This window comes from Stegastes partitus, unplaced genomic scaffold, assembly GCF_000690725.1.
Source record: "Stegastes partitus isolate 25-593 unplaced genomic scaffold, Stegastes_partitus-1.0.2 Scaffold113, whole genome shotgun sequence".
In the NCBI taxonomy this organism is placed as follows: domain Eukaryota; kingdom Metazoa; phylum Chordata; class Actinopteri; family Pomacentridae; genus Stegastes; species Stegastes partitus.
The window spans coordinates 261314-277014 of NW_007577844.1; the positions used below are offsets into that span (position 1 = coordinate 261314).

A 15701-nucleotide genomic window follows, 5' to 3' on the forward strand; every position below is an offset into this window, starting at 1 on the left:
GATTCTGGCAACAGAAAACAAAAACCTTTGAAATTCTATTTAATTCATTTCTTTGTGTTCTGAATTGCGACATAATTGTACAAGAAACTGCAGATTCTTTATTTAAACTGTATCAACGGTTTTACAGTTGGTGCGTTTTTCTTGTTGCCAGACTGAACTCAGTCATATTTTTCTGACCCGTGAACACGTCCTCTTCCTCTGTGTCCTCGACAGAGTCTCTCTCTCTGTGGTTTCCTGACTGCACTTGAAGGCAGCGGTGAATGACCGGCGGTTCACGACCACCTACGAACACACGCCTGTTTTCATGTGCAGCGTGCATATCCAATCAGTCGCTCTTATATAAATAATATAAATCACACGTCTGAGCTCATACATAACTGATGACGGCTTCATCAATAAGAAACAAGCATTTTGTGTTTGTCTCACATGATTAAAACATAAAATATAGGCCCACTTTACGCCTGTTTTTTAAACTTTAATGGCTTAAACAAACCAGCAGCAGCAGCAGAGAGCATCAATATTAGATCTGGTTGTTGATTTAGATTCCACCTCCTCTTTTGTTCACTGATGGATCAGACTTTGTACTTCCAGCAGAGGGGAATACTCCTGACATAGCAGGCTGGGATTACATGCAGGGTGTAATCTGAGCTGTCTAATTCTATATTTATTTCTGGCTTTAATTCTGCAGTTTCCTCAAACACATGTTGAGCTGTTATCTGGTTTAAAGGTGATATTCTACAGCCTGTACTTTGCCTGATGTGTGTGCATTTAAAACTCGCAGCGGTCGAATGAAACCACACTGCTTGTATACAACACGGAGCCGAGCAGGAAGCCGAGCCAGAGGAGGGCAACGACCTGGAGTTCAGGCCGCCGGGATGTCACAACACGGCAACACTTTCTGGGCTCAGGCGCTCACCTGTGTTGTGGCGGAAAGCTAACCTCTGTGGTGTTATGAGATAATGAAGAGTCCACAGGAGGATGAAGTAATATGTGTTTAACCGCAATATCTGCCGAAATTACACATCAGCAGCCAAGAAACACCCTGGATGTATTAAACAGAGCAGTGGAACGGTGTTTTATTGCTGTTAAATTAAACTTATTTATTCTTTCAGCAGCTTCATATCATCGTCGTTTAGGACATTAGTTTCACTTTTAGAGCACAGAGCGACTGGATTTGCAGATAAACAGTCTTCCTTTATTTTCAGTTGTTTTTCTGACTGAATGTCAGCGTTCGTGGTAGAAGACGTACTTCAACCGTTTGCTTTGCTAAAACTATTAAAACCTGCATTCATTTTTTAACTGAAGAACATAAAACATGATGTACTGACATTTACCAAATATCTGTTCAAGGTGGAGCTTTTTAATGATGAAATACTGTCGGACAGTTTAATGAACCTGCAACACCGTCCACAGTTCTCTAATCGTTCCCATCAACACAACATTAGTGGTTATATGAGAAGATAAAGCAATTCTGTTCTTAATTTGTCTATTTTTCTCCCTTAAAGAAAACACAAAAACATCAGAAAGTCCATCCATCCATCATCTCTACACCTTAATCCTCACCAAGCACACTCACATTCACACCTACGGACAATTTACAATCACCAATTAACCTCAGCATGTTTCTGGACTGTGGGAGGAAGCCGGAGAACCCGGAGAGAACCCACGCTGCACGGGGAGAACATGGAGACTCCACAGAAAGATCCCGGGTGTCCTCACCGGGACGCAAACCGGCGACCTTCTTGCTGCGAGGCCACGGTGCTAACCACTGAACCTACAGCTACATGTAGTGAACACCCAGCAGCTCACTGATTCTGACTAAAACATGCTGAGGTTAATTGGTGATTGTAAATTGTCCGTAGGTGTGAATGTGAGTGTGCTTGGTTGTCTGTCTCTAAGTGTAGCCCTGTGATAGACTGGTTACCTGTCCAGGTGAACCTGCCTTCACCCTGAGTCAGCTGGGATAGACTCCAGCCCCCCATGACCCTAGTGAGGATTAAGGTGTAGAGATGATAGATGGATGGATCTGGACTGTGGGAGGAAGCCGGAGAACCCAGAGAGAACATGGAGACTTCATGCAGAAAGATCCTGGGACTGGGACGCGAACTGGCGACCTTCTTCCTTGGAGACGACGGTTCTAACCACCGAGCCACCTTGCAGCCCCCATCAGAAAGCACAGATCAGAGTATTGATACCCACCCCTGATTTTAACAATCTGCTAAAATGTGGACTTTACAGTCAGCTAAAGACATGATGGCAGCATCGTCTTATAGCAAGAAACCCAACTAATCCAACTGATTCCCTTTGATTAGTGGCAAGAAAAAAAAACTCACTTTTAATGGGTAGAAACTTCTGGCAGAACCAGAACCAGCATCAGGGAAGGCGGTCATCTGCCTCGACCAGTCGGGTTAAAGCTGGAAGAGAGCAAAAAAATGTAAAATTACTTTACTTTAAATAGAACATAAACTCCACTTATGCACACATTATTTAATTTAAATACATTAAATATCGTATAATGACATTTATATGGTTCTTAAAAGACTAAAATATTAACAGCTTAGTTCCAATCACAAGATTATTTTACTAAATCCAGCATAACTTTAAACACGACGACTGCACTCAGACGTGACATCAACCTGAGAGGAATCACGCTGTGCTTCTGATTAGACAACACTTTGAAATTAGGCCTGTTTAATAACGACTATTAATTCTATAAGAATCAAAACAGTACTTAAAAGCATTTAGTGTCCCTGATAAGCCACACCTCATTCACAACCATTATCCTTATTATACATTAACGCAGCTGAGCAGAATTTTCATTTTCTTAATGATCGTCTTTATTATCGTTCATTATCACCCCAGAGTTTCTGCTGTTTGCTTTAATTTTTAAATCACCAATTCATGTGCAAAGTGCTGTTGTTGTTGTTGTTAGTCAACATGTCTGAACCTCGTCTGCTGGACGTTATATGTCCAAGGAGACCGTTTTCTTTATGTGTTCAACAGAGATGCTGAAGTATAGAATCACAAACACCACATCAACACACTGAACTGGTGACACGTGTGAGATAAGAACAGGACGGCTGGAGAAGTTTGTGACTCATGAAACAGATAATATGTGAAGTGTGAGGAGAAGCTTTGATAAGGACGTCCTGCCAGCTCTCCGTGCGTCATTGTGTCGGTCGGAGACAATCTATCGGCCTCAGCAGCACCGTGTCACAAGATGCACCAAAAACCAAGATTGTGAGGGTTTAAATGTAAGCAGAGACGATCACACGCTCTGAGGAGATGCAGCTCACGACAGGAGGATCAGACTCTGGGGAGACCTGTGGTGCATGTAGGCAGGTAGGTAAGGGATTTAATCTGATTACATGTTTATGGTGTGACAGCTTCAGCTGACCAGAGACCAGCCTGGTTGGCTGGAGCCTCCTGGACTAAAGATGGCTGACCCCTTCCCTAAATGGTTCTGTGGGCTCCGGCTGGCAGTCAGATTAGAAATCCACCACAATGGGCAGCTCTCAGTCTCCTCCTAAAGTGTTCACTTAAGTGTTTGCTCTTCAATTAAAGCTAATGAATGCCTGCACTAATTAGGTCCTTATGAAGCGTTCTGTCCAAGTCGTGTGGAGCTGAACTCTTTCCTCAGACCCGCTGGAAGCTTTCACTTCACGCTGCCAGTTCATTACCGTTATTCAGTCGACTTAAAGGCAAGCTGGCGTGATAATCCAGAAACACAACCAGAATAATCTGCAGCGAGTAAACAACCAGCGGGACACGACTTCTGTGTTTCTCATGTGAAGAACACATCTTTACCCAAAGGATTACACTCGTTTAAGTCCACCGCTTGTGTGAATTAACGATGCAGGAACAGAGTTGAAGTGTTTGCCCCGGCGAGGTCGTCGGCCTTCTGAGCAGCACAAACCGACAGGACACTTACCTCCGAACAAACCAACCTGACCCCGAGTTCAAACCAAGCCCAACGCTGCTCGATAACAGCACGTGAGGCGCTGCCAAAGCAGACAGCGGGTCGACTCGGACCCTGGAGAAAGCGCTGGGTTGGTTCTGGTTCTCCTGGTTAATGCTCGTGCTGCAGGTCTCAGGCTGTCTGAGGTCCTGCTTTATTCAAATATTCATTTATTTTCTCTTGCAGGTAGAGGTTCACACAGCATCAATCATTTTAACAGATTGCATAATTTTAGTCTAATTTCACAGATCAAGTACAACCTGGGTCATAGTGTGGTTCTAACTCTCTAACATTTATCAAATAGCTAACCAGCTAGCTCACTGGCAAACATTAACATTTTCTGGAGACAATTTTGTGATCTAAGTGTTCGCTTAAGGGAAACTTGAGTCTCGTGGCTGTTGATGTGAAGCCATCGTCAGAACTCTGCACAGTTTCAGGGAATTCTAATTTATTTAATCAGAAATTTAATTCCAGGAATGCGACTGAGTTAAAGCTGACGAACAGTTTTCTAAGAGGAGAACTTCACTGGAAAGACAGACTCACTGCCCACAGCCTACAAATGAAACCTACTCACCACCTCTGGGACGCTGCTCGTTATATGTAATTAGTGTTACCTTAATTAAACAAAGCGATAACTGAAATGAAATGATGTCTGATTGAGTCTGCTCCCATCGGTACCTGCTGTTGTTTCTCTGAAATCTATTTATACCCAGAAGGTGATAGATGTTTTTATGGAGCCTCTCGTCTCAGCATCACTGCTGATAAATTATTGTGTTCAGTCAATGAAAGTCGGTTTTATAAAAGCAGTGTTATCATATAGAAGTAGGCGCTCAATGCGGGGAGCTCAGGGAAACGCTCTTTCCTAATATGAGGTGGTGACGGGGTTAACGCCGGGTTATTTTTTAACCCAGCACTTTTCTGATCGTACCCAAGTGACAGGCTGCCACAAGCAGAGCTCACAGTGAGGACGTAACAGCTGCATGTCCAGGACAACAGAGGAAACACATCGGTAAGGTTGAGCCTCCGTGCATGAAATGAAATACGTGTCCTCTCAAGCTGGATTGTTCAACATCTAACTTTTGACTTTTCCCAGATGACTCAACATGCCGACAGGATCAGTGAAACTACAGAGCATCAAAAAACTGGGACAGGAAAACTACAGCTATGAGGTTTCTGATGAAGGTAACGGAGGGTTTATTTGGAGAAAGATGCTGATCCAGTAGTGATCGACACTTCCAATATTAATTTAACTTAATTTACATAAATGTGGATTGAGTTTGAGCAGACCTGTAACGCCTGTTATGTTGTTGTGTTGCAGAACCAGCCGGGTCCTACATGTAAGTGTAGCTTCTAATCTAATTATTTTATTTTTATCATAGATCTAAGTATTTCTGGTTAAATTTATCATTTTTGTTAATTGTTCTTTATTTTATCGATGAATTGTTTTGCATCAGAAAACACAAAGAAATGCCAACCACAGTGGCAATTTGAATATATCAGATATTTACTTTACAGGGATGTAAAGCAGACACACTTTGTCTTTTTATTGCTTAAAAGATGACTCAATGATTATTGATCAAATTAACCAGTCAGAAGTCAAAGTATTCACCATGAAGCCGCGGTAACGTAATGCTGGTCCTAGAAAATATGTGAAATCCTTTGGTTTGAATCATACTTTCATGTGCAATATTAAACTCTTCCACTCTTAATGGATCATCCAATAAATGAAAAGTTAATGTACAATATATGTACGGTGAATTACCAAGCGTTAATTGATGACCCCTGAAGCATTAGCTGATTAATAAAGCATCAGTTCACAGACATGACTTGGTCGTTTCTTAATACATTACACATTAAATCCTCGTGAGTCACACATTTGTTAAGTAGTTTTCCTATAAACCCAGATGAAGCTGTTTTTTTTCCCTTCATGCAGGACCATGGCCAATTCCAAGGAGAATGATAAGTGAGTACCGAACAGCAATAAAGGCCCAGAATATTAAATCACGTTCACCTTCTATTTAAACTGACAGGCCTTCTATTTCCAACAGAGCTCAGGCAAACAAGGCTCAACCAGCCATCAGAGTCGGCTTCTTTCAGCTGGTAAAGACTCCACTTTTCTCTACTTGCCCTCTTTGAGAGATTTGCCCTTTCTAACCCCAGCGTGTGCTTCGTGTCCAGTTCCGCTTCGCCACATGCAGAGACCGGCTGATGATGGTGGTGGGCGGCGTATGCGCGCTGCTGCACGGCTCGGCCCAGCCGCTCATGCTGCTGGTGTTCGGCCTGCTCACCGACACCTTCATCGAGTACGACATCGAGCTCAACGAGCTGAGCGACGACCGCAAGGAGTGCGTCAACAACACCATCCAGTGGAAGAGGAACTACACTGCGTCGTACGACCTGGCAGACCCGTCCAACCTGACGGGCTGGGGCCTCATCAACAATTCAACGTTCGAGATGCTGGTACCGCTGAAGCACAGGCAGTGTGGGTGAGTGGGTTGTGAGAAATGCATGAGGCTGGCTTCCTGTCCAACATGAGGTATAATGTAAGATGTGATTTGAAAACTTCCAGATCTGTGTTTAAGTGTCTCTGTGGTTCTGTAGCTGTAACGTATGACTTATTTACTGCACATACGCTGAGTGTGAATGATTTATTAACTCTACGTGTGCTGATTTTCAGGCTCCTCAACATTGAATATGAAATGACCCTGTTTGCCTTCTACTACACTGGAATCGGAGCGGCTGTGTTCCTGCTGGGATACTTTCAGGTTGGTCCTCAAACGTCAGGGTGTCTTCAGAAACACTCATCAGTCGTGAGTCGTCCTCGTCTCCACTTAAAGTCCATCCAGTCGACACCACACTACTTGATCCTGAGACTTATTAAAGGAAATGGTGCGACATCTAGAACCCTCCTCGGTGTTCTGCCTGCTCGCTTCTATCTATTTGTTTGTAATGTTAGCGGCGTGTCGTGAGATCTTCTGCAAATAGTTACCTCAGGCGGTTTCCCACAGGCTCTGGAAATGGTATTTACTAAACCCAACAGCCTTATTAATATGCAAACACAGACCCGTAGCAAACCTCTAAACTCTCTTAAAGAACACAGCAGTGGTCCCAAACAACAGCTTCGGTGTAATTCCGTCTAATTTACCACACAGCAAAATGTGAGCCTTCATACTCTGGATCTAAACGCTGCTTCCAGGCCAGAGACCCGGACGTCTCCTCCCACAGTCATCCACTGGTTTCAATCAGCAGAGGGGGGGCTGCTAATTACACACCTGAGTAAACACAAACGATGTGGAGATCTCTAAGGCTTGACAGCTGAGATTTACTGCACGACAATCAGTCAATACGGTCAGTGAAGAACTGAACATGCAGTGTGCAAAAGTATTGATTTTAAAATATCCCTATTGGTTGATACACACCAGTTTCCATTTATATACGAGGCAGCACGCCAGAGATTTAGTATTACACTTACAAGAGGCATCTCTTAGTTGCCCTACTGTGGGTCAGGAGACAGAACACGAGGATCCTACAACCCAGCAGCATCTTCCAGTCTGACAGCACACTTCAAACGACCTTCTGTCAGTTTAAAACAGAGACTCTCTACAAAACTAAATGTAAAGCCTCCAAATCATGCAGCTCTTTCACATGCTCCCTCCTCGTACTGAGCGAGCAGGTCTTCACTGTGGAAGTGGAGTGGCCCTTGCGTAGGATTTCTACTCTCCGTAAATGAGGTCAGAGCGCAGTGTGCCAGCTCTGATAACATCCCGCCGCCCCGCTCGCTTCTACATCCAACAATTAACGGATGCGAGCATAATCTCTCCCTTACAACTGTCAGATCTCCCTGTGGGTGACATCCGCCGCCAGGCAGGTTCAGCTCATCAGGAAAATGTACTTCAGCAAAGTGATGAGGATGGAGATCGGCTGGTTCGACTGCACCTCCGTAGGGGAGCTCAACACCCGGCTGTCAGAGTGAGTGTGAAGGCAGCGGCACGACTTCTGTCTGATGGAGCATCGCAGTCTGTGTGACAGTAGTTATATTCTGTTACAGCGACATCAACAAGATCAACGACGCCATCGCGGACCAGGTAGCCATATTTGTGCAGCGTTTCACCACCTTCGTGTGCGGCTTCTGCGTCGGCTTCGTGAAAGGATGGAAGTTAACGCTGGTCATCATCGCAGCGAGTCCTCTGATTGGCGTTGGAGCTGGTCTCATGGCTTTGGTGAGACTCAGGTTCTGTTGACCTAAAGTCTTTTCACTTATTTTGACTTTTCATGGCTTGACCTGATGTGTCGGTTTGAATTCTCTTCACTTGAATTACTGATTTCTATTCTTTTGTCTTATTTTGTTGACTTGACATCTTCAGACTTGATGTGTTGACTTCATCAGCTCTACGCCCCATGCCCTATCCTAAAATCTCTCGAGTTATCAAACTGATTTCTCCTTATTTGACTTGTTGACCAACTCTTTTGACTTGACCTGTTGACCTGACTTACTGACTTTTCTACTTTTGCTTTGACTTGGTAAACTGACTTACCTTATCGTCTCAACTTGTCCCGACTTGAATTAACTCGACTCCTCGTGACAGGACTTGACTTGTGACACTCTGATCCGACGTGTCCTGACGTTTCCTTCCTCTCCGTCAACTTTGCGTCGCTGTGCTTCAACCCTAGTTCGTGGCTAAGCTAACGGGGATGGAGCTGCAGGCCTACGCCAAAGCTGGAGCTGTGGCTGACGAGGTCCTCACCTCCATCAGGACTGTGGCTGCTTTCGGTGGAGAGAAAAAAGAAGTTCAAAGGTAAAGCACGAACAGAGCTTTTCTTTTGTCCATATAAGCATCGCTAAGGTGAGCTTCTCTGTTCTTCTAAAAGGTACGACAGGAACCTGGTCTCGGCCCAGCGCTGGGGCATCAGGAAGGGTCTGATCATGGGCTTTTTCACTGGATACATCTGGATGATCATCTTCCTGTGCTACGGTCTGGCCTTCTGGTACGGCTCCACCCTGGTGGTGGACAGTGAGGAGTACACGCCAGGAACTCTGCTGCAGGTATCACACGTCTAATGTCCACGTATACTAGACAGTAAACTGTACTTTCCATGCCCGTCATAAACGCCACTTTCTTGTCGATGTAAAGCTTTGATCTCTTACAAGCACATTGTGAATTCTCTCTCCTTGTTATTCTGACATCTCCACCTTTGTTTCAGGTGTTCTTTGGAGTTCTGATCGCAGCCATGAACTTGGGGCAGGCCTCCCCCTGTCTGGAGGCCTTTGCGGCCGGCCGTGGAGCTGCCACCATCATCTTTGAGACGATCGACAGGGTGAGAATTCTTCATATTTTAATGTATTTTCACAGGAAACCTTTTCCTCTCGTCACTTTTGAAATGTGCCACCGACAGGAGCCGGAGATCGACTGTTTTTCTGAGGCCGGCTATAAGCTGGACAAGGTCAAAGGAGACATCGAGTTTCACAACGTGACCTTCCACTACCCGTCCAGACCTGAAGTGAAGGTGCTTTCATCATTCTACACTCATCATCACACACAACCCAAGTTATCTTACTCACCTGTCACAAAGTCTCACCTCTCCTCTGCCTACTCGTGTCTTTGCTCAGATCCTGGACCAGCTCAGCGTTGCGGTGAAGTCAGGGGAGACCACGGCCTTCGTGGGACCGAGCGGAGCCGGGAAAAGCACCGCCATCCAACTCATCCAGCGCTTCTACGACCCTAAAGAAGGCATGGTAGGTGTTAAGCTCAGGACGTTTATGGTTCCTCTATAAGAGGTCCGACTCGGCAAATCTGAACATTTCCTCGACACACGGTGGCCGCCACCTCCTCGCATGTCAGCTTTATTCTAGTCGCTTTAAAAATAACCATGCCCTGAGGGTGATGGAGGTACAGGATAATCTGTTTCATTATTCAGCCAGTGGATCCTAACAGCCTCATTTTTCACTTTTACTGGAATCACAGGCGCTTTACTTTCTTCTTCCTTTCAGCTTCTCAGGAAGGAAATAGCCTCTCATTGGAAGCTTATCCACCAGACTAACAAGCTTCTCTTTTGATGCTCGCATTGTTGCAGAAAAAGAAAAAAGCACATTACAGCGTCAGTGTGCTTTAATAGCATCATCCATCAGTTCTAGCATTAGCAGCTGCTCTGTCCTCCATCTCAGGTGACTCTGGATGGTCATGACATCAGAGGGCTCAACATCCAATGGCTGCGCTCCCTGATCGGCATCGTGGAGCAGGAGCCCGTGCTGTTTGCGACCACCATCGCCGAGAACATCCGCTACGGTCGACCCGGGGTCACCATGGAGGACATCATCACCGCCACCAAGGAGGCCAACGCCTACAACTTCATCATGGACCTGCCGCAGGTGGAGAGGCAGCTTCAGGTTATAGGTGAACGAAAAGTAAAGGCGCAAACTGACAAGTTTCTCTTAAATCTGACAGAAATTCGACACCCTGGTGGGGGAGGGCGGCGGCCAGATGAGCGGCGGCCAGAAGCAGAGGATCGCCATCGCTCGAGCGCTGGTCAGGAACCCTCGCATCCTGCTGCTGGACATGGCCACCTCCGCTCTCGACAATGAGAGCGAGGCCATAGTTCAAGAAGCTCTGGATAAAGTACGCCTGACTCGTCTGTGTGCTGATTAGCTTTGGGTTTAACAATATAATTACGGCTCTAATTGTGCGGCCTGGGGGCAAGCCAGAAAAAGCCTCCAATGCTGCATTTTGATGTAATTCACTTTTGTAGGAATGTGCATGAAGTAACAAAGTCCACTTCACAGCCAACAGGGTGCACAAAATGGACAGACTTCATTTTGAGGCAGTAATCTGGGTGTAAAACACAGACTACTTTGGGAGGCGCGTGGAATCTCAATCCAAACCGATGACAGAAACAAAAGGCTTGTCTTCCCTCATAGGTACGTCTGGGCCGCACCACCATCTCCATCGCCCATCGGCTGTCCACCATAAAGAACGCCGACGTGATCGTCGGCTTCGAACACGGCCGGGCCGTAGAAAGAGGCAAACACAACGAACTGCTGGAGAGGAAGGGCGTCTACTTCACTCTGGTCACTCTGCAGAGCCAAGGAGACAAAGCTCTGAACGAGAAGGCCCGGCAAAGTAGGTCCAAGCTCTCTGATCCAATAAATTCCCCTCCATTGAGAAAACTGTCTACAAATGTAAAGGATTGAGTATAAATGACCATCACTTCTGTTGTATTAGTGGCTGACAGTCATGAAGAGCCAGAGAAGCTCAACCTGTCCAGGGCAGGCAGCTACCGGGCCAGTTTAAGGTACTGCACACACACCAGTCCTCCCAGTAACGTCTATGTGAGTGTGTGTAGAGTTGTCATGTTGTGGCTGACAGACTTGTGGCTGTTGTCTTGATTTAACAGCTTAATGCATGTACGGGGCATTTAGTTGGACACTATCACTCAGAGCCACTTACAAACAGAGGAGGTTTGATCCATCACCCAGTAATGAGCAGCAGCACAACCGAGCAGCTACAACATCCAGTAGTCTGGAGTCTGGAGAATGTTCTGGTATAAAACACGCCAGAAGTGATAGATATGGATTCACAAACCGCTTGCTTGTTGCAGAGCCTCTATCCGCCAGCGGTCCCGGTCCCAGCTGTCCAACCTGGTCCCGGAGTCGTCCGTGGGCATTGCTGGAGAGCTCGGCCCCAGAGCCTACGCTGTGTCACAGGCAGATAAATCCAAGGTGTGTGTGTGTGTAGGTGTGTGTATGTGTGGGTGGTTTAACACCACAAGCGCCTGATGTGTTTGTCTGCCTCCACGCTCAGAATGCGATCCCTGACGATGAGGATGAAGAACCTGTGGAGCCGGCTCCAGTCGCCCGCATCCTGAAGTACAACACACCCGAGTGGCCCTACATGCTGTTCGGATCTATTGGAGCGGCAATAAACGGAGGCGTCAACCCCGTCTACTCTCTGCTATTCAGTCAGATCCTGGCGGTGAGGTTTGAAATCAGATTGTTGGACTTCAAACAAGCTCAGTGTGTAGGATGTGAATGTTTTAGGATTCTGGTTGTAGACTTAAGGGGGGCACAGCTGAAAACCATCAAACTACAAGACTAAACTACACACAGGGCTCTGGATAACATAATGACTAATCTTCATCCACAAACATGTCTGTGTGTAGACTTTCTCCATCACAGACCCCGAGGCTCAGAGGAGGGAGATCAACGGCATCTGCGTGTTCTTCGTCCTGGTCGGCGTCGTCTCCTTCTTCACCCAGATGCTGCAGGTCGGTAGCGTTCTGCTCAGGCGTCAGTGCTTCTCTGCTTCCTCCTCCTTCAAGGTTGAAGGGAAAAGTCACAGGAGACCTTCTTTATTTTAGTAAATTAATATCATCTCCTCAGATGAAAACATCGTCCTGCACTCTGCAGAGGCGCTGCTCTATAATCAGTTCATGAGTTCCGGCCCCCTGGTGGGAGGGATGATAAGGACACCCTTTTTGCAGATTACTCATATATTACATTAGGCTGGCTGTGAGATCACTGCAAGGGTATATCGGATTTAATGAAAAATGCTTCTCATGTGTGCGTCTCCAGGGTTACGCCTTCTCTAAGTCCGGAGAGCTGCTGACCCGCCGGTTACGGCGACTGGGCTTCCACGCCATGCTGGGCCAAGAGATCGGCTGGTTTGATGATCACAGGAACAGCCCCGGAGCTCTCACCACACGTCTGGCCACTGACGCCTCCCAAGTGCAAGGGGTGAGCTAGAGCCGAGTCAGGAAAAAAAAAAAAAAAACGCAGCCTCATATTCTGCTATAAAATTATGGAGACTTCATAAGATGAGTTTCCAATACAGCTACCTTCAGGTGTTGGTTGTTGTTTTTTGCAGAGGCTGAGAACAGAAGAAGGAATGAATTTGACAAAACATCATTTTAAAGTTGCCAGACTTGCAAACAGAAAAGTTGCGATGCCTCAATTAAAACACCTCCAAAACACAGCCGGTCAGAAAACCAACCTAAAACCAAAAAACAACGTAGAGTTAAATCAATGTAAGAAATGTATTTAGTGTAAATGTCCAGATATGTTTAAATATGTAATTACCTTAACAAATAACAGGAATTCCATTTTTCTCCACATGTTTTGTGGAATGCAAATATAACAGCAATGAAACTAAATAGATTTTTAACAGCAGAGCTTCTGTTAAAAGGTCAGATTCAGGCCTGAAGTCAAATCTGATCCGTCATGTAGTTTCTGTGTTTTCTCTTCGTTCCCGTCTTGATCATACGCTGCATTTCCACGTATTCTGCTTTGATTATCTAGTTTTCAATCAGCACAACCTACATGTAATCCTGCTCCTCTCTTCCACCCACCGTCCTCTCAGGCCACGGGCTCACAGATCGGCATGATCGTCAACTCTCTGACCAACATCGGCGTGGCAGTCATCATGTCCTTCTACTTCAGCTGGAAGCTCACGATGCTCATCCTGTGTTTCCTGCCCTTCATCGCCCTGTCGGGCGGCTTCCAGGCCAGCATGCTCACAGGGTTCGCCAAGCAGGACAAGCAGGCCATGGAAACTGCTGGACGGGTCAGATACCACGACACAATCTCACTCTTTTGTTTTGGCCTCTATTTAAAAAAAACATCCCACAAGTGCAATATTGTTAAAGAGCGACAAGTCAAAAGCATCATGAAGGTAATCCTGGTGGACTCTGAGGGGACATCAGCTGACTGATCCACTGACAGCAGATAAGAAACACCTTCACAGCGTCTATTCTAGGCTCCATCTTTTTCTCACCGTTAAAGAAATGCTCCACAGCTGAACCACATCTGGCCACAATATCATTTCATGAGCTCCTCCTGTAGTTTGGTGGCGTAGACATGGAGTTAACACCAACCATGAGGAAGCCATGCAGTGGACAAAACCCTCAGCGAGAGCCAGAAACAACCAAAGAAAGTGTTCAAAAGTCAATGTGCTGTGAACTTCCTCGACGCTATCTTAATCATCCCGATGCGGTGAGCCCCACCCATCCAAGGGAAGTGGATTAAATGAAAATTTAATGATCCCTATGGGGCTGAATTGGCTCACTGCAGCAGCGTAGAACAGGCTATAGATAAGAACAGAGCAGCTCCTTTATCTACATCTGACTCTGCCTCACACATGAAAAGCTTCTCCTCAACCCTCGTCTTTTGCAGATTTCCGGCGAGGCCCTGAACAACATCCGCACCATCGCCGGCCTGGGCAAGGAGAGGAACTTTGTGCAGATGTACGAAGCCCAGCTGGACGCTCCTTATCACGCCGCCCTGAAGAAGGCCAACGTGTACGGGGCGTGCTACGGCTTTGCCCAGTGCGTCGTCTTCCTGACCAACTCCGCCTCCTACAGGTTTGGAGGCTACTTGGTGCGACAAGAGGGGCTCCACTTCAGCCTGGTGTTCAGGTGAGAGCATTAGGACTACATTTACATTTACTACCTTGTTTAAAGAAGGTATAGACAAGCTTGTGACAGTGGATCCTAAATGTTAGTACATCTACTGAAAGCTGAGCTAAAATCAGACTCAGTGGAAGCTCCTTGGCCCCGACACCTGAAGGCTTCATCTGCAGGGACACCAGATTGGGTTTCCGTCTCACATGAGCTCACGTGACATTGACATCCGTGTTACTCGATCTGTTTGCTCGGTGAAAGATAAGTCACAGTGTACGCCTCCGCTCAGGGTCATCTCGGCCATCGTCACCAGTGGCACGGCGCTGGGCAGAGCCTCCTCTTACACGCCGGACTACGCCAAGGCCAAGATATCAGCGGCACGCTTCTTCCAGCTGCTGGACCGAGTGCCTCAGATCAGCATCTACAGCGACAAGGGAGACAAATGGGTATGAAGCAATATGTTCTGCTATGACCAGATGAGAGATACCTTTGTTTTTTAAAACACATTCAGCAGGGAATCCAGAGTAGAGGAAGAGACAAAGGAAAACTGTTAGTCCTGTGATTATAAACAGGACATGCAAAAGAAGAATCATTTTGTGCCCTTTGAAAGATGTGAATGATAATAAAACCTCCTCCCAAGACGACTGTTACCATGAAATGAAACAGAACTCTCAGCAGCCCTTTATGACCAGGAGGTGGCACTCTAACACTCACATAAGCCTGTTCTAACCTTGGAGCTCATGTTTGTCTTCTCTCCTCCTGCTTCTGTCTGTTTTCAGGATAACTTCCAAGGCAACATAGAGTTCATTGACTGTAACTTCACCTACCCCACCAGGCCGGACATCCAGGTCCTGAACGGGCTGAATGTGTCGGTGAAGCCCGGCCAGACGCTGGCCTTTGTGGGCAGCAGCGGCTGTGGGAAGAGCACCAGCGTGCAGCTGCTGGAGAGGTTTTATGATCCTGACCAGGGCAAAGTGGTGAGGAGGACACGCTGCAGCACCATGCACATGTGCACAAAGGGCTTCATGGTCTTCAGTTATATCTACCATCGTACTGTAACTGCAGAAGCAATGAAGCTGCATGGATTGGTCTTAAATATTACATTTTAAAGCAGAATCTTTTACACTCTAATATCACTGCCATCCAGATCTTCACAGAACGCTGACACTGCAGTATCTACTGACAAACCGTGTTTGATCAGCTTTATTAATAAATCATTTCAACTCAGATTTAACTTTACCACTTACATTTTGTACGTGATTAACTTTTAACTTCACAAGTTAAACACCAATAGACATTAATAACTTAAACATAGTCAAAAATAAGACGGCTGCTTCTGTTGAGTGATACGAGC

At 46.2% G+C, this 15701-nt stretch overlaps 1 protein-coding gene across 2 annotated transcripts in view; it reads left to right on the top strand.

Moving 5' to 3' along the window:
• Positions 1-5061: 5061 nt before the first annotated feature.
• abcb11b (ATP-binding cassette, sub-family B (MDR/TAP), member 11b) overlaps positions 5062-15701 on the top strand; it is a 17756-nt gene continuing 7116 nt past the window's right edge. Inside the window, exons 1-26 of one of the 2 annotated variants that reach the window (XM_008278028.1) lie at positions 5062-5140; positions 5277-5295; positions 5892-5921; positions 6007-6058; positions 6137-6444; positions 6636-6723; positions 7794-7927; positions 8007-8178; positions 8630-8754; positions 8828-9002; positions 9161-9274; positions 9353-9463; positions 9567-9692; positions 10122-10325; positions 10402-10572; positions 10872-11073; positions 11176-11245; positions 11552-11605; positions 11639-11672; positions 11755-11925; positions 12113-12217; positions 12525-12686; positions 13309-13512; positions 14121-14362; positions 14637-14793; positions 15127-15324. In XM_008278028.1, the coding sequence (XP_008276250.1) occupies positions 5062-5140; positions 5277-5295; positions 5892-5921; positions 6007-6058; positions 6137-6444; positions 6636-6723; positions 7794-7927; positions 8007-8178; positions 8630-8754; positions 8828-9002; positions 9161-9274; positions 9353-9463; positions 9567-9692; positions 10122-10325; positions 10402-10572; positions 10872-11073; positions 11176-11245; positions 11552-11605; positions 11639-11672; positions 11755-11925; positions 12113-12217; positions 12525-12686; positions 13309-13512; positions 14121-14362; positions 14637-14793; positions 15127-15324 (3507 nt within the window). Of the gene's footprint in view, positions 5141-5276; positions 5296-5891; positions 5922-6006; positions 6059-6136; positions 6445-6635; positions 6724-7793; positions 7928-8006; positions 8179-8629; positions 8755-8827; positions 9003-9160; positions 9275-9352; positions 9464-9566; positions 9693-10121; positions 10326-10401; positions 10573-10871; positions 11074-11175; positions 11246-11551; positions 11673-11754; positions 11926-12112; positions 12218-12524; positions 12687-13308; positions 13513-14120; positions 14363-14636; positions 14794-15126; positions 15325-15701 lie in introns of both variants that reach the window. The other variant, XM_008278027.1, reaches the window with a different exon arrangement.